Source organism: Pogoniulus pusillus, chromosome 4 (genome assembly GCF_015220805.1).
Source record: "Pogoniulus pusillus isolate bPogPus1 chromosome 4, bPogPus1.pri, whole genome shotgun sequence".
Classification (NCBI taxonomy): Eukaryota; Metazoa; Chordata; class Aves; order Piciformes; family Lybiidae; genus Pogoniulus; species Pogoniulus pusillus.
In genome coordinates, this window is record NC_087267.1 from 6,087,222 (window position 1) to 6,108,802 (window position 21,581).

The window sequence follows — 21,581 nt, forward strand, 5'->3', positions numbered from 1 at the left end:
GACAATCTCTGCCAAGAGCAACCAGGATCAGATCACAGAGATTTGCAGAGGTGCAGGCAGGATCTCTTGGAGATGTGCAGAGAGTGCAATGTCGGTGGCACTTCTCACCACGTCCTGAGGCATTTAATGCCTTCTCCTGGTAAACTTTCGAGGTAGTTCAAGCACAAAACATCAGGGCTGAGCTGGTCTGAAGCATGAGGCAGAGCAGAACACATCCAGTGAGGCAGAGCATGCTGTCTGAGCAGAGCAGTGAGGCAGAGGCAGCACAACTACTTGCAACTTAGCTCAATTTATATTTGCCCAAGTGTAATGGCTCCTTTGTCTACAGAGATTCACCAATCAAAACAGCATTTGCAAAACTGCCCATAGTAGTTGAAACCAGGGCTTGCTCACCCTTATTTGGGCAAGGCACTCACAAGTGCATAAACACCTGTGGGCACCAGTTTATCCCTTTGGGTGGGGATATAAGGCCCAAGCCTTTGTTTGCCTCCTGCACTTGCTTCCCCCATCAGCAAAAGCATGGGGCAAGCTAGGACATGTTTAGGTCTATTAGCCTTCTACAACACCAAAAAACACTCAAACTCCTCTGTAAGCTCTATCAAAACTGAAGAGTATTGGTAGTGTCCAGGTGTTAACTGATGTATGTGTTTTGGGAGTTCTAAGGGGCCTCATTACGTTAACTTCAGGCACTAACCTAAGCTTTCTCTTTTCTATTTTATAATGAGAAGCTTTATTTAAATGTGTTCTTTCTTTGTGCCTCTGTGAAAGAATAATTATCTGGACAGAAAGCTAGTGAGAAAATTGGTTAAACTATTGGGTTTCTGTAAAATGACACAGCACATGAGTATGAAACATGTTCCTGTGCAGAGACCAGTATAATTTTATGTCACTTAAAACTGCTTCAGCCAAGTGTTGTTCCTGTTTTGCATTTAGCTTACTTTTGTTAAGAAGAGAACAAAGATGTGGGCAGGAGTGAGGAATAGGTAGACAACTGAAAAAGATGTAGGTGAGGGGAGAATACATTACTATGTATATTTCTAGGAGTAGATAGGGTCTTCTCTATTGATAGAGTATTCTACCAATTCCAGGTAGAGCATTTATTTAGAAGCTGCCTTACACACTTTGTTCACTCTTCTTTTACTTTCTGGAAGACAGAAACTAATCACATTCAGTATTTAGACACTGGCATAAGGTTTATCTCCCTTGGGGACTTGAATAGTGATCTAAAATTACATTTTTTTCCTCATAACAAATACAGAATCGTTAAGCAAGGTAAATATCTGTGTATATCGGATAACCACCATGTTCTTCATTTGTCAGTGACTTCAATGGGGTAGAGGGGAGAATTCCAGCAGTGCTGTCAGTCATTTTAATCTGTGAATTGCTTTGTACTCTTGCTACCACAATAAGAGTTTCCTTTTGAAGTTACTAGTTGTGTATGAACTACTTCAATTTTTGTAAATCTAATCTGCCAGCATAAAGGCAGTTGTTATTCTAAAATGAATTTTCTAAGCAGACTGCAAGGGGGTGTGATTCAACATATAATTGGTGTATCTCAAAAGAGCTTTCAGATACATGTATTCATTTAGTGATCTACTAAGTCCTGCCTTTGGTTATCAGAGCAATAGCTGCAGCTACAGCTTAACTCTTACTTCACCACAGATTTCTTTGGCTTTTATTAGATAAAGATACATTATTATACTGTGTGATTTGTGTGTTGTTCCAAGAAGAAAAATGTTTCAGCCTCTTTTGTGTATTAGGAAATAGAAATCTTCATGAGCAGCTGCTGATGGTTTGGAGGGTTTAAGCTGAGAAAGATGAACAGAAGTCATCTGTGCAGATGGCTGCTGGTAGCAAGTAAAATTTCATACCTTTTGTGTTTAATCCAAAGGCAGTTTGATTGTATAATTAAGATAAAATAAAGGCATATTTCATGTTCTTACAATTTTCTTCGTGCTTATTTGACTGTCTCATTAGGGCATGGTCAGACAGCTGCAGCAGGAGCTTGCAGATGCTCTTAAGAAGCAATCTATGTCAGAAGCTTCACTTGAAGTTACTACACGCTACCGGAGTGACTTGGAGGAAGACAAATTGCACTTACAAAAGGAACTGGAAAAGGTTAAAACCAAGGTATCTAATGTCTGTAACTGTGAATAAATGAGGATGGCTATTGAATGAGGGCATGACTGTTCTCCTAAAACCCTAGAAAAAAATCAAAGGTTTAGATTTAGTGATTTTTCAGAGAGGCAAAGACGTGCATACGAAAAATGTCACAAGCCACCAAAAGGGTAGTGCCAGTGCTCACAACTATGCTACAGCACAAGAGTGGAGGGATGGAGAGACCAGTATAAACGATGGGGACATAACACGGATTGCATTCATCTGCTAGTCAAAGTGAAGGTTTGGATGTGCTTGGAATGATTGCTGTTCCTTGGCCAGAGGGTCTGTGCAGCAGCAGGTGACTCCTCCCTGTGAAAGCTCACCCAATTACTGTAGATTCTTACTCTGATTGTACAGTTGCAAGAGTTGGAAGAACAGCATCTCCAGTCTGAACATTGTGTTCATGACTTGAAGACTGAGTTGGATGATAAAGAAAGAGAACTAATAGCTTCCTCCCAGAAACTCCAGGACCTCCTATTGGCATCCTCTGGGACTACCACTACTATAAAACAACTAGAAGAACATGTTCAACGGTAAGAGATGACACAGTGAAGGAAAGTGTCTGTTGCTTTCTGGGATTGTGTGAAAACAATAGCATACACTTGTTGTATCACAATATGTCAATACGTGACTTCAAAGGATGTTTTTGTCTTGGATTATGTTATTTCACACTGTTCTTGGGGAACTGGTGCTCTGGTGGATTTCCATATTAAGGCCTGTATTTCTTTTTAAGCCTAGAAATTGAAAATGCCCGATTGGAAGCCACAGTCCAACAACAAAGCACTAGGATTGAAGCGCTTCAGAGAGACCTGCAAGTTTCTGCTTCAGTAAGCTGGTCATAAACCTTTTTTGTAAGCCTAGTCACCTCTTCTGTGGGGAAGTTTTAAGATGAGGTTGTCCTGGAGAACCTGTGGGAGCTCAGTTCCTGAGTTCTGCTGATTAGAGGCTGCTTGGAAAGCTTTCACCATCTTTCTGGTTTTTAAAGTTTTCCCATGCTACTGTAGCAAGTCATACTTAATGGATCTGAGTTTAATTTGTTGGCATAACTATTGTTTGCTTTAGTCCCATCATGATGTCAGATAGAATCATAGAATCATTTCAGTTGGAAAAGATCTGCAATATCATTGAGTCTGACCATTATCTTACTCTACCAAGTCTGGTGCTAAAGCATGTCCCTTAGCACCATATTGATGCATCTATTAAACATCTCCAGGCATGGTGATTCAATCATCTCACTGGAGAGTCTATTCCAGAGGGTGATAAGTGAAAACATTCTTTTAGTAAAGACATTTCTTCTAATATCCAACCTAAATCTGTCAGCTCTTAGGAGAAAAGGAGACTGACACCCACCTCACTCCAGCCTCCTTTCAGGTAGTTGTAGCAAGGAATAACATATCCCCTCAGTTTCCTTTTCTCCAGACTAAAGAACCCTCAGATGCTCCTTGTAGTTGCTGTTCTCCAGACCCCTCACTACCTTTGTTGCCTTTTTCTGGAACTGCTCCAGGACCTCAGTGTTTTTCTTGTAGTGAAGGCCCTAGAACTGAATGCAATACTCAAGCTGCAGTTTCACCAGTGCTGAATGCAGGGCGACAATCACTTCCCTAGTCCTGCTTTTCACACTCATATGCTTGGCCTTGGCCACCTGAGCACTTGTTGCTTAGGCACTTATTGCAACATATACAGTTAAAGGTATCTGTCATGTTAACTTGTGGAAATTCCCAAAGGCATATTGATGCTGAGCACTTCATGTCAGAGGCCTGGCTGACATCATCAGTTTGCAATAAAAGTGTTGCTGTGCAGAAATGCTTTCCTTTCACTGCTTGGTGTGTGTTTGTTTTGATGGAGCAATGAAGATTAATGCCTCTGACACAATCTGCAGAACTCAGTGTGAGCCTTGGAATCTCCAATAACTGAGCAATGGTTAATTTTAGCTCAGATAAAGTGCTTTGATCTGTAGCAAATTATTTTTTTACTATAAACAATTAATGCTGCTAGTTGGTGCTGAAAAGGTGTGGAAAATAACTTACCTGTGAAAATTAAGATTTCTGATGTACTGACAGGAAAAGAGGGAAGTCAGTGACAATGCTGGTCCATCCTCTCTGGTTAATAGGACATTGTTTTCAAATATACAGTGCATGGGAAAAACTCCTCCTGCCTGATTTCATTGAAGATTCTTTGCATGCTGCATGCTTTTCTCTCTCTCAGAAGCAATAATGATTGCCAACAGTTTTACAGTGATATCAAACTGGGGACATTGGTGCTGGGTGTACAATTAGAGCTATGTAATACTTATTTTTGTGATTAGTGTAAACTTCAGTCTGGAAAGTCATAGTGTGCCTTCTTACTTTGTTTAATGTTTCCATAGGTTCATAAACGCTTGGAAGACTTGATAACTGGCTTCCAGACAACACAGGCAGCTATAGAGAACCACCACCAGCAGCAGGTACATGAGTGGATTCTGTGAGTGATTGAGTCTTTTAATTTTTTGTAGGCAGTTAACTGATGAAAATACCAGGTGGACTGTGTAGGCACAGTTCAGCTGACAAACAGCTTTCTGGTTTTATGTCAAGGCAACCTTAAGGGAAAAGGCTGTACATATCATTCCCCTCCTGCTCTTTTTTGTTTATGTGTTGTGGTGTATAATATACTTGTGTTCATCAGCACAATTTGTTTGAATTCTTTCCCTCTTAGGGTGAGTGGGCAAGTGAGTGTGTGGTGCTTGGCTGCCTAGTGGAGTTAAACCAGGGCAGACAATGGATAGGATGGATGTTGTGGGCAAGGGACACATCTGTCATTGAAAGCTCAGAGAGGGAACTGGAATTGGGAGATCCGTGTTGCCTTTGCAGCTTTGTCAGAGCTTGCCCTTGGGACTGTATTAGTTTCTGTTCTAAGACTCAGTGTTTCACTTGAGAAAGTTGTACACCCTAAGGTATTTTTTTTTATATAAGCCTTTTAGCTAAAGTTTTCATAGCTTTCTCTAGATCAATCGACTTTTTAGTTTGTTTGGGTTTTTTGGGTTGGTTGGTTTCTTACAGAATGTTACTAAAAGCATCCAGTGGTCTTCTTAATAATTAACCTGGATCAACGAGTTCTGTTCTACATGAGTGCATCTGGTTAGGCAGATCTTCCTTAGTGCAGAAGCATAAATAGCATTGTTGATCTGAAAATATTTTCTTGCTCTTAGGAGATTGACAGTTGTTACCCCTTCCTCACTGCTTCTGTATTCACTGTAGTGGGCACTAGAGAAATGTATTATAAAGCAGATATCAGTATGAACTCCAGGAGACCTTTACATGAAAGGTGTGGGGTGATTTTGTGCATGTCTGCGTTGTCTTATTCCCCAAAGTTGTAACCTTATCTTGTCATTTCTCAGTATTCATTCCTTCCACCAACAGCTTCAGTTCTTCTTGGTAATGTTTCCTGGAATGTGCTTTATACTCTGCATGAACCTTGATCATAGAACTTGGATGGGGAGAGGAGAGCTTAAGCCTGTCTCCATTTCAGTGGCTGCTTTCTACTGCAGTTCTGTCTTTCTAGTCACCTTAGAGGTCTCTTTTTCCACTGTTGCTTTCATAGATACAAAAGCAGAATGTGGTGTCCATGGCTTCAAAGGACAGTGTGTGGGAAGAGCAATTGAGGTCAATAGCCCAACTTGAAAAGCGTGTTGCTCAGCTTGACAGGGAAAAGGCTGATCTCTTGGAACAGGTGAGCCTAGATAATTTTCCAAACACCCAGCTAATAACCAGGAGAACTGTATTCACCCTTTTTTTTCCCAAGTTCTTGCATGCCCAGCTTTTCCTATCACCCATGCCATTCAGGTGCTCTGTATCTTTTCATTTGAGGGTCACCCAGCAAGCAATTAAAACCCAGATGGGTATTTTTGTGTAATGTTGGAGTGGTTCTGTTGGAAGGAGCTCCCATTGTGATTTATTATCAGTCAAGTACATGCAGCAAGGCTGTAGTTCCATAGTTCTTTCCTTGCATTCCTTTTCGTCATCTTCTGACTCTGTGGTTTCTGGGCAAGATTAAAATACTTCACGTTCCCAGTGCAATTTATGGAGAAGCTGCTGCATATTTGCAGGGTAGTAGGAGCTTAAAAGCCCTGCAGAAAAAAGTACTGAAAGAATTGTGGCCAAATGAACTCATGTTTGGGGAAAAAACAAATGGCTGTCAATTTCTAAGGGGCAATCTTCCCCCTTCTTTCATCTTCCATAGTGGAAAAACAAAAGTAGAAAGTCAAAACAGCTGTTAGGTCTCCTCTGTTTTGGTTGAGAAAACACTAAGAGGAAAAACAATGTGTCAATAAGTAAATACCCACAAATAAAAGATGGCAGATAATGCCAGAGAGGAATAAAACACTGTAGGATTCCCAAAGATCTCCTACCTGCTGTTCATTAAAGATCTCATGAAACCTTTAGACTGACCTGTGTTCTCCTGTGATGTGCATACTGACTTAATCCTTGCTATGAGCAGAGAAACTGCTAAAAGGGGTCTCCAGGATTTTCACCTTTTTGCATTGAAGCGTTAGAGACTGAAGAGATGAGCAGGCATGTGCCCAGGTGGCCAAGAAGGCCACCAGCATCTTGGCCTGGCTTAGCAAGGGTGTGGCCAGCAGGAGCAGGACAGTGCTGGTCCCCCTGTACTGGGCACTGGCGAGGCCACAGCCTGAGTACTGGGTTTGCTTTTGGTCCCTTCAATCCAAGGAGGAGCCTGAGGTGCTGGAGTGGGTCCAGGAAGGAGAGCGAAGCTGGTAAAGAGTCTAGAGCAAAGGTCTTGTGAGGAGCAAGTGAGGGAACTGGGGTTGTTTAGCCAGGAGGAGGCTGAGGGGAGAGCTTTTGTCTCTCTTCAACTCCCTGAAAGGAGACTGGAGCCAGGTAGGAGCTGGTCTCTCCTCCGGAGGAACAAGTGCTAGGCCAAGAGGAAAGGAGCTCAAGTTGTGTCAGGGCAGGTGACGTTTGCTTCAATGAGGGTATCTGTTTCTGTTAGGTATTGTCCTGTTTGGTATGAAACCTGAAATGATTACATGTTAAGGAATTCAGTCTCTGGGCATTCTGTGAAAGTTAGAGGCATACTGCAGCTTCTCTGTGAAGAATGCTAGATGCCCATCATCATGCATGGAGGTATTGTTCCTGTGCTCTGTATGTCTTGTACCTTTTCTCTTTTGAAAGTGTGAGAGAGAAAGAAGGAAAGTGAAAAAGCTGGAAGAATTGAAACATCCAGTTGAAATGCATCTGGACCAAGAAATTAAAAGAAATGTTGAACTGCAGGAAAACTGTAAGAGGTATGGCATTATTGTATGATGAAGAGGTATCCCTGAGTAGAAGTTAAACTGAACTCCAGTGTAAAAACTGGTGTGCGTAAGCCTCACGTTAGTTCTTGAAACATGTTTCTGTACATGAGCCTGCAGTTTTCAATAGCTGCAATAAGAGTTGCAGATGGAGGATGCACTACAGTTTTCCTTAGGGAAAGGATCTCGCTTGTACTTCTTTTAAGGTGGATCCTCCAATTGATTTGTGGCACTGGAATGATGGTTTCCCTGATGCCTGGTGTTTCAAGCCATGTCTGTGCTGCTTACATGACTGTAGAAAAAGGCTGCACGTTCCTTCATTTTCTTCACTTGCTGTGTAGGTTGAAGAGGCTTCTCAATAGAGCTGTGAGAAAGCTACGGCTCTATGAAGAGAGAGAGATGGAGTCCCAGCTTAATTTGCAGGGAGAAATGAAGAACAGGTCTTCTAAATTGATCAATGAAGTTGGTGAATTAAGAGCAAAGGTTAGTACTGGTTTGTTACAAGTTTTCTTGGTGATGGTTATTTCTTTTGAAATTCTTTCCCTTTATTTCTTTTTATGATGTTGATTTTTTTTGTTGTTTTTTTCCTTTTGGCTTTATTTTGGAATTGATTTTCTTGATGCTCCTACTGTTAAAATAGTAGATGACTATAACTTAGAGTAATGTAGTTATTATGAAACTACAGATGAAAATGTTATGTGGAAAATGTATCTTGCAAGGGCACATCAAGGGCAAGTTGCCCTGTAGAGGAGGAGCAAGTGAGAGTACAGCTATAATGACAGTATACAGTCAGCCAAGAGTGCAGATCTCCTGTCTGGTCCTTAGGGACAGGCATGTCTGCAGGATGGCCCATCCATGGGTGAGAGCAGGAACACCCCCAGCACTGGCCTGTCTGCACCTAGAGGCTGTGGCAGCGTCTTTGATGTCTGACAGATGAGAGAGAGAAGTAACATTGTCCTAACTTGAAACTGCGTGAAGTTGGCTTTGCCAACGATCACCCCATGAGCTCTGTCTTAGGCACGAGTTGAGCAGGAATCAGTTCAAGTTTTCCCGGGGCATGACGTGTTGAGCTGGTGCAGAAAACCTTCTCTAACTTGCTGCTCGCTAGGAACTGGCTCAGCCCATGTTTCCCTTATTGTTGGGACCCAGAAGTGGCCTTCCCAGAAGTGTTTCTGAGGTAGCTCTGGATGCTCAGTAGCGTGGTACCTCTTACCTGTTTCTGCACTCATTACTCAGTCCTGTTGCTGCAAGCAACCATGTCTCAGAGCTATGTTCACTTCTAGAAAGTTGAGTCAGCTGCCTTTGCAGTGGCTCATTTTCAGTCCAAAAGTTAATATAATTTTTGTTTCTATTGGAAGAGTTCTTTTGAATGATGGAGAAGTGCAGTTTAAGTCTAAAATTTCTGTTTTCTGTTGGACTCAAGTATTTACTGTGCTAGTTTCCACCATTCTTCTCCAAATGAGAGGTGTGCACCAGATTCCTATGGTGCAATGTATGTCACCGGCCTTCTCGTGGCGCTGTTGCAGTGGTTTTAAAATAAGGAGGGAGAATTCCCAACTCCACAGAAATGATCTCTTTTAGTTGTTAAGCCACTCTGCCAGGCCAGCAGTCCTCCTCGACAGCCCTTAAGGACCATTAAAGCCATCACCCTGTCTATTCAGACCAGACACATCACACATTGTTTTAACACAATAGAATCACTGGACTCACACTGAGTCAGCAGAAGACTGTCATGGGTTTAGCTGTTAAATCAGGACAATGTCAAATACAGTCTCTATATCCAACCTGTTTACAGATCTTCACAGAATTTACTAATTTTTAGATCCCTCTTAATCTTTTTTTGCTGTCTACAGGTTGGTGAACTTTCCCAGCAGCTGGAGATAAAGTCTAAAAAATGCGTGCAATTAGAAGTGCAAAATCAAGATTTGCAAGAAGAGTTGTCCACCGTGCGTGGGAACCATGAAAAACTGGAGAAGAGCAAATGCCAGCTGAAAGAAGAGGTGGCTGACCTTAAACATCGTTTGGAGACCAGCATGAGCCAAATGGAGGAATATAAGAGAGCCGCAGATGAGCGAGCCGACCAAGAAATAAGGCATAAAATACAAGAAGTCAATCTAGTTTTGCAGGTAAATGAATTTCTCACTCATGGCTGCAGTCTCTATTATATACTTTTGTTGTGGTGGTTGTAATTTTTTAGTATGCTATTTTCAGTGCCTTATTCTCTGTGTTAGTGCTGTACTTCTGAAGAATGGAGGGAGAAGGGGGAGTGTGGCTGGCCAAGAGTGCTTTCATGTGTGTGTAATGGGCTTGCAGAGTCCTGACTCAAAAGCTTGGTCAGGATAGGTTTCAGTTTGCAGTTCTTGGGGAAATATCTCTGTCCCCTAGTCTTACTCTCACTCTTCACCCTTGAATTGGTATTGCAGCTTAGGGTTGTCATGGGCAGACACACAAATCCTGCTTTGTCATTGGGCAGGGAAAAGTACGGGAGAAATTAGGTCGCCGAAGTTGCGGGTGTTTGAGGAGGAGGGAGAGGTGAGAGATCCTCATAATTTCTTTGACAAATCTTTTGCTGTAAACCTTCTCTGATAGTGTTCCTTCATTAGTAGCTTTTGATGAATGATAGTGCTCCAAAGGGGGATTCTTTCAGAATGAAAAGAGTTATATAGTAAGCCAGGGTTTAATTCTGGGATTCTGCCTTGGTTGCTGATGGTAGTGAGGAGGCATAGCTGCTTCACTGAATAAAGCTGGGCTCTTGGAACTGGGTACATACAAATGGCTGTAGGAAAGAGTTCTCTTCTTCTCTGTCATTGGTGAAAGTACATTACCTGCTTCAGACACAGGCAGCATTTCAGGACCAGACAGAACAAATCCGAGCCAGTCATCACGCTACATTGAGAAACCAGCTAAACCAGAGAATTAAACATCTCGAACGTGAATTGGACAGGATTAAAAGTACCCAACAAGACAGTATTTTTCAAAAAGAATCCATGCAGGCAGAAGTGGAAAAGTACAAAGAGCTGTATCTGGAGGAAATAAAAATTAGAGGACGCCTAGCAAATAAGCTGGAAAGGTAAGTCTATGATTTTTGGAGTGATAATAAGATAGCACTTTTCCCTCATGCATCTTCCTCCTAAAATCCCTCTTCTGTATCTGGCCACATTGTGCTTGTATGCATAAGGTACCCTATTTGTGAAGAAAGTACCTTAAGACTCTTTCCCTTCATTAGAACTGTCTGTATTTCTCTTTAATGTGCCAGCACTAACACTACTGATCGTGGCATTGATATGAACAATAGCATGAATAAGTTATGTCCTTATTTTGGACGCTTTTAATCCCTTCCACTTTCAGAAGGTGAATAATAGCCAAACACCTGGAGAATAACTTTGTGAAAGTGTTAGTACAAAGGATAATTCTTAGTATGCTTCTGAATGTTTCAGAGCTAATGAGAAGCTAGCAGAAGCCAGTGCCAAGCTTCTTCAGGAGCAGCACAGAAGCAAGTCTTTATTCGCAAGCAGCTTTGCCAGTGGAGATCTGGGTGCAAGTCCAGTTCTGTATTCAACTGAACTGGGACATCTTGGCAACAATTTGGCACTGAACAGAAGTCTAAGTCTAGGAGCAAGCTTCCTAAGTCCAGCAAGGATCACATTATCATCAAGAAAGAGTGTTGAAGCTTTCGTGGCTAAGGTAAGTGTCTTAAAATACTGTTCTCAAGTCCTGCTAAAGAGTATCCATAAGCAAGGTTGTGCTGTTTAACCTAAAGTAAGAATCTGTTTACAGTTCCAAGCTGTACAGTCTGATGTGCCAAAAGTTGCTGCATGTACTAGAGGTCGTCAAGGTTGTAGCAATTTTCAGGAGTGTGCAAAGACCAAAAAAAAAAAAAAGAAATTTAAATAAAATGTTTGCTTTAAAAACTGTATAAAACACTGCATATAAGTATCACAACTTTTAAAAGCTCAAGTTTAGTCCTTCATAGTGCATTCAGTAATTTAACATTCTAAAAAATAGTCTTGATTGATCCTGATTACTTTCCTGCGAATACTTTTTTTCTGTTGTTGTTGTACTTGACCATTCATAACTTTGGGATACCTTTTAAGATTCTTCTGCACACCTTATTAATTCCAACTCTAAATACTGGCTGTATTTGTGCCTGTTAAAAGAATTCCATTGCTTAAAGCAATTAAGTACCAACAGCTGAGGAATACATAGGTAGGATTTCATTTCTATATTCCAAGTCGTTGATTTCACATGCAGAAGAAAATTAGCAATGCACATGTTAGATGTTTTTTCTACTTCATCAATATGTGTCTAGAATAAATACTGCAAACAGTCTCATTGAATTCAGTTTAAAAGATGTAGATACTAAAGTTCAAATAAAAAGGCTCAAATGTGACACTCTTAAGAAATCAAAACAATATACGTGGTTACACCAGGCTTATTGTGGCCTTCCAGTATCTGAAGGAAGCCTACAAAAAAGCTGGGAAGGGACTTTTTAGGATCTCAGGTAGTGACAGGACTAGGGGGAATGGAGCAAAACTGGAGGTGGGGAGATTCAGACTGGATGTGAGGAGGAATCTCTTTAGCATGAGAGTGGTGAGAGCCTGGAGTGGGTTGCCCAGGGAGGCAGTTGAGGCCCCATCCCTGGAGGTGTTTAAAGCCAGGCTGGATGAAGCTCTGGCCAACCTGATCTAGGGTAGGGTGCCTCTGCTCATGGCAGGGGGATTTGAACTAGATGATCTTTGTGGTCCCTTCCAACCCTGACTGATTCTGTGATTATTCTACAAGAGAAATTGTGATTAAAAAAATATGGTGGTATAGAAAGTTCACAGGTAAGCTCTTCATTAAATTTTAATGTGTAGTATGTATGACCTAGTTAAGACAGCTGACTGAGTACAAAATCTCATCAGACATCTTTGAGACACGTTTTCCTTCTTACCTTCATTCCAGCAATTTCTTTACTGGAAGTTGTCTTAGTACATAAATCTCATACTTCAAAAATAGGATGATACCAAGAGGATTGTGTAGCTTCTCACTTTATACCTCAATACAGGATGTGCAGGTGGTTTTGTGCTATGGTTCATGTGCTTAGCAATGAGAATGCTACAGCCTGGCTGATAAAGTTTCTCTTCATTAAGAATTATACCCCAAACTAAGATATCTCTGTTTGGGATAATAGTTTTTGTCATGTTGTGTGTGGGGTTTAAGAATGTTTTACAAGTTTGGCTATTACAAAAATAGAGCTGCTAAAACATTAACTATCTGTTTTCTATATAATTCCAGGTGCGGCAGGAAATGGATGAAAAAGTCACTAAAGAACTTGAACGGGGTAAGGTGTCATTATGTTAGCAGTGCCTTTAAGGAAAAAGGTGACTCTTCCCAACTCTTGGAATGGCTTGAAAGCTATCAAGTTCCTGTGCTAGGCACAGAAGTTTTTTCTGCTAGCTTTCCTGTTTAGAGTTGTATGTGAAGATTTCCTGCTTCCTAAAATACTGTGTAGAACGTTAGGCAGTTGCCTGAAAAAAAACAAACACAAGGCACAAAGAAAATTAACTCATTTCACCCACACAGATGCACTTGGCTTAAGCTGATGTCGCCTTTCACTGCAGTCAATCCTCAAGCACAACCACCAAATGCAAAAGAAGCCCTGAGATAATATTTTTATAGGCTGTTTCATTCATAACTTCTATATACAGCAACTACATTGACACATAAGTCATATCATACACATTCTCTGCTATTAGTTCTTAACTTTTGCCATCTTTTTTTTAATGGATGCATTTGTAGCTTATGTGTTGCATCCTTTTTTGAATAAGCACAAAGACTATAACCAGTGACAGAAGATTGGTTACTGAGTAACCTTATCCTAAAGAAAATTGTTTAAGCAAAAGTAAGATGAGCAGTACTACTGCTTGCATAGTATAAAACATGTGCTGTGAGGTATCCAAAGAGGAGTTCCACCTGTTTCATGATAATTGTTCCTCCAGTTACTGATTTGTAGTGACTGGGGCTAGCTACTTCAAAGCAGCCCATGAGAGTGTTTCTTTTCCTTGTGTGCTTTTAGTCATATAGAGAGTGTTCAGCTGTAGCTTCATAGATCTTTGCACGTGTCTGAATGGACACAAAGCCATTGCATTGCATTTACGTGCAATTTGACCATAATTGCACATCTGCTAGGAGTCATAGTCTGTTTGGTCTGGGGACCTTATCTGTACAAGGTGGCTGGAGAAAGATGATGAAAGTGGGTTTCTTTTATTGAGTGTGTTTTCCTGGAAGAAAGAGGGTTTTGCCAGGGCAAGTCACAAAGAAGGTGCCTCTCAGAAAAGGTGCCAGGCTGGGAGACATGTCCTGGCCTGACTGCAGTGCAAAGATGGTTTGCATTTTCACAGCAGATTCTTGGAAAGCTTGTCACAGCAACTGCAGAAGCTGCTTATTTGAATGTTTTAGAAAAAGGGGCACTTGAAGTTATATAGATCTGCATGGGGCCAAATTTAGCACTGGCACAAGTATGCATCATTTGTGGATTGCCTGAAGATAGTCAGTGTGCAGCCTCTGGAATGAAAGAACTGCACTAGCTTTAGAAGTATGTTGGCAGGTAAGAAAATGTGGAAGAAAATGTTTATTCCATTGGGCCAAGCCCTTTCCTTGTTACATTGGAAGTTTTTTAAGCCTGGTAGATGGTAGTCTCTCTAGTTACCCATACAGTGACTTATTTGGCCCTACCTACTGTAAATGTAATACCAGAAATCTTCTCTATTTCCCTAGTCACTGCTGAACTTGAAACTGGATCTGCTGGAGCTTCTCCCACTGGATCTGCTGATAGATCTCCCAAAAACTTCTGTGTTGACCAAGATCCTCTTAACAAGGTAATACAGGAGTACCGTGATGTTTTAACCAAAAATTACATGATTTGATAATATTCTAGGAAAGGACTCAAAATCATTGTTTACACAGTGCATCTGTAGTTTGTCTTCCCACGGGGTCATATGTGAAAATGTGTTTATTGCAGCCTGAACGTAAATGCTAAGCCTTTAAAATGGATGTCAAGCACATTGCACTTACCTGTTGGTTTATTGAGGCACAGTTGATTTTTTTTGCACTCATGATAAAAATCATATCTGGGTTTTTTTTCTAACTAGCAGATTTACTGATCTTGATTCTTGAGGTTGATAGAACTGTCAAAATACCTTATGAAGGTGGATGCACTCTTGCTCCACACATGGTCTGTGTTTTAACAAAAGCATTCCCTTTCTTTGCTTTCTGTTTATTCTTTTCACTTTGTTTCATTTTTAAATGTTTTCAGTATTATTTTTGAGCCTCGTGGTTCAGTCCTGATGCAGTGAATCTTTCTGCTGATAAGTTTTACCACTGTTCAAACTGGAGAACAGGGCACTTCATATTGCTGTCACTTTATGCATTTTAGGTTTAAAAATTGCTGTGAGTGTGTAGTAGTGCCAAGAAAGTTGTGGTCTTTTGGTATATTTATTTTGTTTCACAAAACCACAGGACAGGTGAGACTGGAAGTGACCTCTGCAGGTCATCTGGTCCAGCCTCCTTGCCTCAAGGAGGACCACCTAGAGCCACTTCCCAAGGCCCGTGTTTGGTTTTTAGTATTTCCAAGATGGAGACTCCACACACTCTATGAACAAACTGTATCAGTGCTCAGACACCTTCACGGTAAAAACGGGTTTCCTGACACTCAGGCAGAACCTGCTGTGCTTCAGTTTGTGTCCACTGCTTCCCATGGTATTCAGACTGATTTTTGTATTCAAAAATGCTGCAGCTTTCCATGTTTGCACTTCTATATCAGCATCTGTGATACACCTGAGCATATGAGGGGGTGAGGGAAAGGAATGCTAATACATTGAATTCAGTCCCCTCAGTACTTTGCAAAACTTATGTGATACACTCTCTTGCTGCTAGCAGCTGATGATATGGTGGCAGTAGGCCAGATGGTAGCCAGTGTTGTGGGCATTTGTATCGATAAAACAAGCAGTGTTACTTATTTCAGGGAGTTAGCTTTTGTTACTGAAGATTCATAGTTGTCATTTCCCGTCTGCAAAAGGCACTAGTGATCTAAGAAGATTATAGAACAAAGTCCCAGTTCTGGAAGAGTAAGAATGGTTGTACTGAAAGGAATTAAGACTGGATAGATGTGGGAGTTTTACCCACTAATGCAAGGACTTAACAGCCTGTGAAGAAAACAATGAATGCTGCTGTGACACTGTTCCTTTTTATATTAATACATTTTTGTGAAGTTAATATACTATTTAATTCCAGATGTTCTGTTTCAACTTTGTGTTTAATAAACTTGGGAATCTAGTACACATCTGTTTTATACTTTCATTTCTTGATATTGCTTTTCATTGCTCTCCCTGCGCATATAATTCTCCGGAGCTCTGCTCTGCTCACTTCAGCTCAGTTCACGGCTGCACTTAATAAAAGCTGGGTCCAGTGTGGGTTAACAGTAGTGCTGAAGAAAGAGACTTAAGTGTACTGATTGAGTAGGTCAGCATGAGACAGCAGTGCATTCATACAGCCCAGAAGGCAAATTGTGTCCTAGGCTGCATCAAAAGCAGTGTGGACAACAAGTTAAGAGAGGTGGTTCTTCCCCTTGACTCTTGTGAGACCACACAAAATCACAGCAACATCCAGGTTCACCAAGTCCAACCTATAAACCCACTCAGGAAGATTCACCTTAAACCATATCTGCAGGCACCACATCCAAATGATCCACCACCTCCCTGGGCAGCTCATTCCAGTGCCTAACCACTCTCCATGAAAAACTTTTTCCTCATGTCCAATGTAAACCTACCCAGCTTCAGCTGAGGCCATTCCTCCTTGTTCTGTCTCCAATCACCTGTGAGAAGAGGCCAGCACCAGCCTCTCAACAATGTCCATACCAGTAGTTGTAGACTGCAGTGAGGTCTCCCCTCAGTCTCCTCTTCCTCAAACTAAACAGCCCCAGCTCTCTCAGTCACTCCTCATAAGATTTATTCCCCAGGCCCTTCGCCAGCTTCACTGCCCTCCCCTGGACCCACTCCAGCACCCTTTTCATAAGGGTATCTAGCAATAAGATAGGGAGCAATGGTTTAAAGCTGAGGGAGAACATGTTTAGACGGGCTCTTAGGAAGTTCTTCAGTAGGAGAGTGGTGAGAGTCGAATAGGTTGCCCAAGCAATCTGGCCACCATGTCCTTTTCCTCCAGGGACGACTGAGGCACGGTTGTGTTCAGATCATTAACTAGAGTTGAGGTACTGCTAATAATCAGTTTCCAGACTTCTCCTGTATTTTAGAGCAATCTTTCTTGTGGTCTGGGCAGAAAGTAGTAGGTGAGGTCCTGGTAGCCATGAAATGCTGGCAAATACAGGTTCCTAGACTGTGGGAAGCTGGCCAATCTCTGTCCTGCAAAGGGTAAAGGTGGTAAATTTCTCCAGGCCATACCTCAGTGGTCAAAGTTCAGCTTTTGGTACTTTCTAGGTCTTCCCACAGAGAGCAGGTGCAGAGCGTCTTGGCTTCATTGTTACATGACACCTATGATGGACTGGGACTAGAGGTAGTTAAGAGACATCCAGTCAGACCTGCAAGCAAAGAAATTACCTGCATTGTCACTGTGAGGACACTGCTGATGATCTTTGAGGGTGCATGACACTGAGGGGGAAATCCCAAGGCCTGGCAGACAGGAAATCACAGCACAGCTTGTGTTGGAAAGGAGCTTAGGGATCATACAGTCTGACCCTCCTGTCATGGGCAGGGACACCTCCCACTGAACTAGGTGTTGTATAAAGTGGGGATTTATTTCTAGGAGATAAAGCCTGTTGTGTTTTAGCTGAGACCTCTTGCTAGAGGTGCTAGTTAGGATGGGTTCCTATAGGTCTGACAGCATACCAGCTAACAGCCTAGTTTGGTTGTACATCCAGCTGCATTTCAGCAGTCAGATGCACAAATACCCTGGTGAGATGACAATTTTTTTCAAGGAAGCAGTCTTTGAAAATTAGAAGTGCAACTTCAGAGAGCAACTTCAACCTGTTATGGTTACACAAAGAATCTTCATCCAGCCTTTTCAAACATCTCAAGCATTCGCACTTCCTGCATTTAAGCTGCACTTACACCTGACTCCAGTATTAGCTAGGACAACCAGCAAAATAAAGGGTGAAAAGCCAGAAGGCTGCTTCCACCCAGCAGAGCACACGCTTCCACGTGTTTTGCACTTGCAGTTTAATCCTGGAAATCACTGCACACTTCTGCTGCTAATGATCTGATTGTTAGGAGAAAAGTGGGCCCCAGGCCTGTTGCCTGTTTACATCTTAATGTGCCCTGGTTTTGAAATCTAGTTCCAAACAAACTGAGATTCTATTGTGTGATATTTCCTCTGCAGCATCACACATTTTCAATCAGTATCAGCTCCTTAGCTATAATCACTTCCTGCCTTGGCTTCTGTTCAGCACTGCAACTCCCAGCAAACAGAATTGTCCATAGATTTGGTCCATATATGTGATGATGTGACATACAGGTGAAGTGGTATTTAGGTGGCATTTGGCAAGAAGTGGTTTTCATCACTGCAAAAGGCAGTAACTGAGTTTTAAATTGTGGTAAAGAGGGAGGTGGTTGATTGATGCATGTTGTTTTGAATACCATTTTGACATTCTGTCCCCTGCATCTGAGAGCACTAGGCCATCTTCATATTTCATCAGTGCAAATACTGCAGATCCTTGACATACAGAATCATAGAATCAACCAGGTTGGAAGAGACCTCCAAGATCAGCCAGTCCAACCTATCCCTGAGCCCTATCCAATCAACTAGACCATGGCACTAAGTGCCTCATCCAGGCTTTTCTTGAACACCTCCAGGGATGGTGCCTCCACCACCTCCCTGGGCAGCCCATTCCAATGCCAATCATTCTCTCTGGGAAGAACTTCCTCCTAACATCCAGCCTATACCTCTTTCTGTATCTCTCTCTTGAAATATAATTCTGTTTTCTCTCCAATTCATTTGAGAGCTTCATTTCTGTTGGCTCTCTTAAAAAAAAAAAAAAACACCAACAAACAACAGCACCCTTCAGGTAAAGGCCACTATTAGGTCTCCCCAGACCCTCCTTTTCTCCAGGCTGAACAACCTCAGCTCCCTCAGCCTGTCCTTGTAACAGAGGTGCTCCAACTCCCTGATCATCTTTGTGGCCCTCATCTGGACCTGCTCCATCAGATCCTGTATTGAGAGCTCCAGAGCTGAATGCAATACTCCAGGTAAGGTCTCACCAGAGCAAAGTGGCAGATCTCTGGATGTGCTGGCAGAGCATTGTTTGATGCAGCCCAGGAGGTGATTGGCCAGGATGTAATGTCCACTCCAGTTTCTATACAGAGCACTGTAAGCCTAGCTCCTGGAAAAATCAACACTAAATTAAAGGTAAGTCAGATCTGCAGTGTAAAACAAAGATGGCAGGACAACCATTAAAAATGGTTTAGTGGACAAATCCAGTACATGCACATGCCTTTGTGCTCTCCTGAATAACAGACACCTATCTAAAAGTGCAAGTAGCAGAGGCAGGAAGTTAAGCAGTGAGTGAAACTTCTTGGCATTCTGTGGCACTGTCACTGATCAAAGGCTGAACAACAGCAGGAGTTGTTCAGCACAAGTTTCACAGTTCCTGGAACCTGTTGCAAGACTCCAGGAAGGAAGATATTACCACTTAGATAAGGTCAGGCTTTCAGCATTAGCAAGTAGTTGTTCTTGGCAGATGTCTGAATGCTATTGTGTTTTCAGCTTTTCATCAGTGGAGCTTTTTTCTTTAGGGGAAATGCTGCTTCTGGAAGAAGTGTCAGCATTTCTGCCATCACTGCAAAAAAAAGAACCCCCCCCAAAAGGATCTAAGACAGAACATAGCACCCTGGAAGGGGCTATGAGGAGCAGGATTTGCTCTGGAAGGAGCATGGTGATGGCCATGAAAGAAATCTACCACATAAACCACCCATACTTTTATTTTCCACTCTAGCACACTATTTCACATATTTCTGAGCCACTTTACTCATAAAATGAGGAATAAACACTTAAGTCCAGGGACTACAGCTAACAGGCTACAACTGATAACAAAGACTGAGTTGTACACGAATTATTGCCTGAGTAGGTACTCAAAATAGAATCCATGTTTTTTTTAATCTAGTAACCTGCCTGTAAGCCATGTAATATGTGAAGAATTTTGACTGTAAATACATGAAGTGGACATGGAAGTACTTCACATGAATTGCAGTTAGTGCCCTTGAACCACAAAGCATGACTTCTACACTGCTTCATGCACATCAAACGAATTTAATTCATCTATAAGCCAGTTCTGTCATTTCACTGGAGGCATCCTTTTCCAGTACTAGTCGAGACTTGTCCTCTTACTCCAAGATCTCCGTTAAGGAAACAAAGGGAGGAAGTGACCAACCTAAGGCAATGCAGGAAACTAATGGAATATGAGGATTACCTCCAATTCAGCGTTGCTTCCTTTTGGCCTTAGCATCACCTTTTTCTACCCTGCTCTTTTATTGTAGATTTGGTTTGTTACCCTGCAAGGGCTCACAGGATTTTACTGAACATTATCTGTTAGTTATTGGGTCATTAATCTAAGGAAAAGGCAGCTTCCAACAACACTGGACTTCAACCTCTTTTTTCCTATCTCAGAGAAGTTCTTTCCATATCCTGAGGAAGCAGCCACAACAATGGTCAGAACTCATCAGAAACATCTTCAAGTCTGAAAAAGGGCATTACTTTTCTTTTTTTTTGGTATTGAAAGTACTTTTCCCTTCACCAAGGAAGGGAAAGCAAGAGCTTTTTGTAGACAATACTCCTCCTCATCTCCTAGGAGATGCTTGCTTTGCTACATCACTACAGTCAGTGGGAAATGGCAAGGAGAAACTTCCCAACTGTCACACACCAACTGGCATATCCCTGCATAACACACAAGTATTTGGGCTCCTCTTTTACCATTTCAGTCTTCATTCATCCAAGCAGGTAAACTTTTCCTCTCAAAAATTCAGCTCTACTTATTTGCCAGGCTTCACGTTCCACCAAGAACAATCTCAGCAAACAGGCTGGAAGCTACAAGAATTGAGAGCACAATTTCACAGAGGAAAAATATCTTTAGTTCACTACATTTGATTTCCAGCAAACTTGCATTGAGAACTGCCAAACATGACAATACTTATATTTAAACAAATACCAAATATGCACATTAAAGAAACTTTTTCCCCAACAGCACATTTATAGTGGGAGCATGGAGGGGGAGAGTATTTGACTTACTGGCACACTGGAGGACAGAGAGAAAACAGCTTTGTTCAACAGTACTGTCTTCCTCTTGCTGACATCATACTAGTATTTCTCAGGGCAGTGAACAGGACATGGCCTGAAACACACTACACTACCCAGAGTTTGTCCCACTTACCTTGGCTATTGCTGAAGTGTAAGAGGAGGCTTGTTATGGTTACATGCAATCCTCAGAGTTAATATTAAGACAAATTTCATTCAAAAGAAATAATCTCTTCCAAGTACTCATGTCTTCTGAACTACATGCTAGCAAGCTAACATTTACACATTAGCAACCACACAATTCTCTTTCTGTAAATGTTGGACAAATCTTGAGCAACACTAGAGCTGTTGAGAGAAGATAGAGAATGAACACATCTGGAATTTCATTGGCTTCAAATAAATATGTTTTGTTCAGGTTCAGTGTTCCTGATCAAAAATCTTTCTCCAATTTAATTCTATGAAATTATAAAGAAAGTAAAAATGTTGGCACCTCTCATAGTCTTGGAAGCTAGAGAACCCTATTACATGCAGAAGTCATTAATTTGACCATGAAAGCTTTTAACATTCTTGCTTTCTACACTAAATTAAACAAATAGATCACAAATCCCAGTTTTCCACTTATATCCAGAACGAAATGCAGTGCTGGTTGAATTGACTCATTACACAATCTACCTCCAAATAATCCTAAGTGAAAACACAAAAAGCCTTGGATCACCCTTAGGAATAAGATCTTATTTCAAGAACATGGTGTATGTACACACAGTATCAGGACCATCACTGACACTACCCACTACGTATTCTACAGTGAAATTGCTTACACAGCATGAAACCCCAAAGAAAGTTCAACGAGAGCATC

General features: G+C 41.6%; 1 protein-coding gene across 6 annotated transcripts in view; it reads left to right on the plus strand.

The window, feature by feature from the left end:
* ANKRD26 (ankyrin repeat domain containing 26) overlaps nucleotides 1–15,768 on the plus strand; it is a 53,682-nt gene extending 37,914 nt beyond the window's left edge. For 5 of the 6 annotated variants that reach the window (XM_064142058.1, XM_064142061.1, XM_064142060.1 and 2 more), the window contains 12 exons: nucleotides 1,978–2,130; nucleotides 2,518–2,693; nucleotides 2,894–2,987; nucleotides 4,526–4,603; nucleotides 5,737–5,865; nucleotides 7,329–7,441; nucleotides 7,789–7,930; nucleotides 9,301–9,573; nucleotides 10,282–10,517; nucleotides 10,885–11,131; nucleotides 12,725–12,770; nucleotides 14,207–15,768. In XM_064142058.1, coding sequence (XP_063998128.1) covers nucleotides 1,978–2,130; nucleotides 2,518–2,693; nucleotides 2,894–2,987; nucleotides 4,526–4,603; nucleotides 5,737–5,865; nucleotides 7,329–7,441; nucleotides 7,789–7,930; nucleotides 9,301–9,573; nucleotides 10,282–10,517; nucleotides 10,885–11,131; nucleotides 12,725–12,770; nucleotides 14,207–14,355 — 1,836 coding nt within the window. In that variant the 3' untranslated portion in view covers nucleotides 14,356–15,768. The remainder of the gene's footprint in view (nucleotides 1–1,977; nucleotides 2,131–2,517; nucleotides 2,694–2,893; nucleotides 2,988–4,525; nucleotides 4,604–5,736; nucleotides 5,866–7,328; nucleotides 7,442–7,788; nucleotides 7,931–9,300; nucleotides 9,574–10,281; nucleotides 10,518–10,884; nucleotides 11,132–12,724; nucleotides 12,771–14,206) is intronic. The other variant, XM_064142059.1, reaches the window with a different exon arrangement.
* Nucleotides 15,769–21,581: the final 5,813 nt, after the last annotated feature.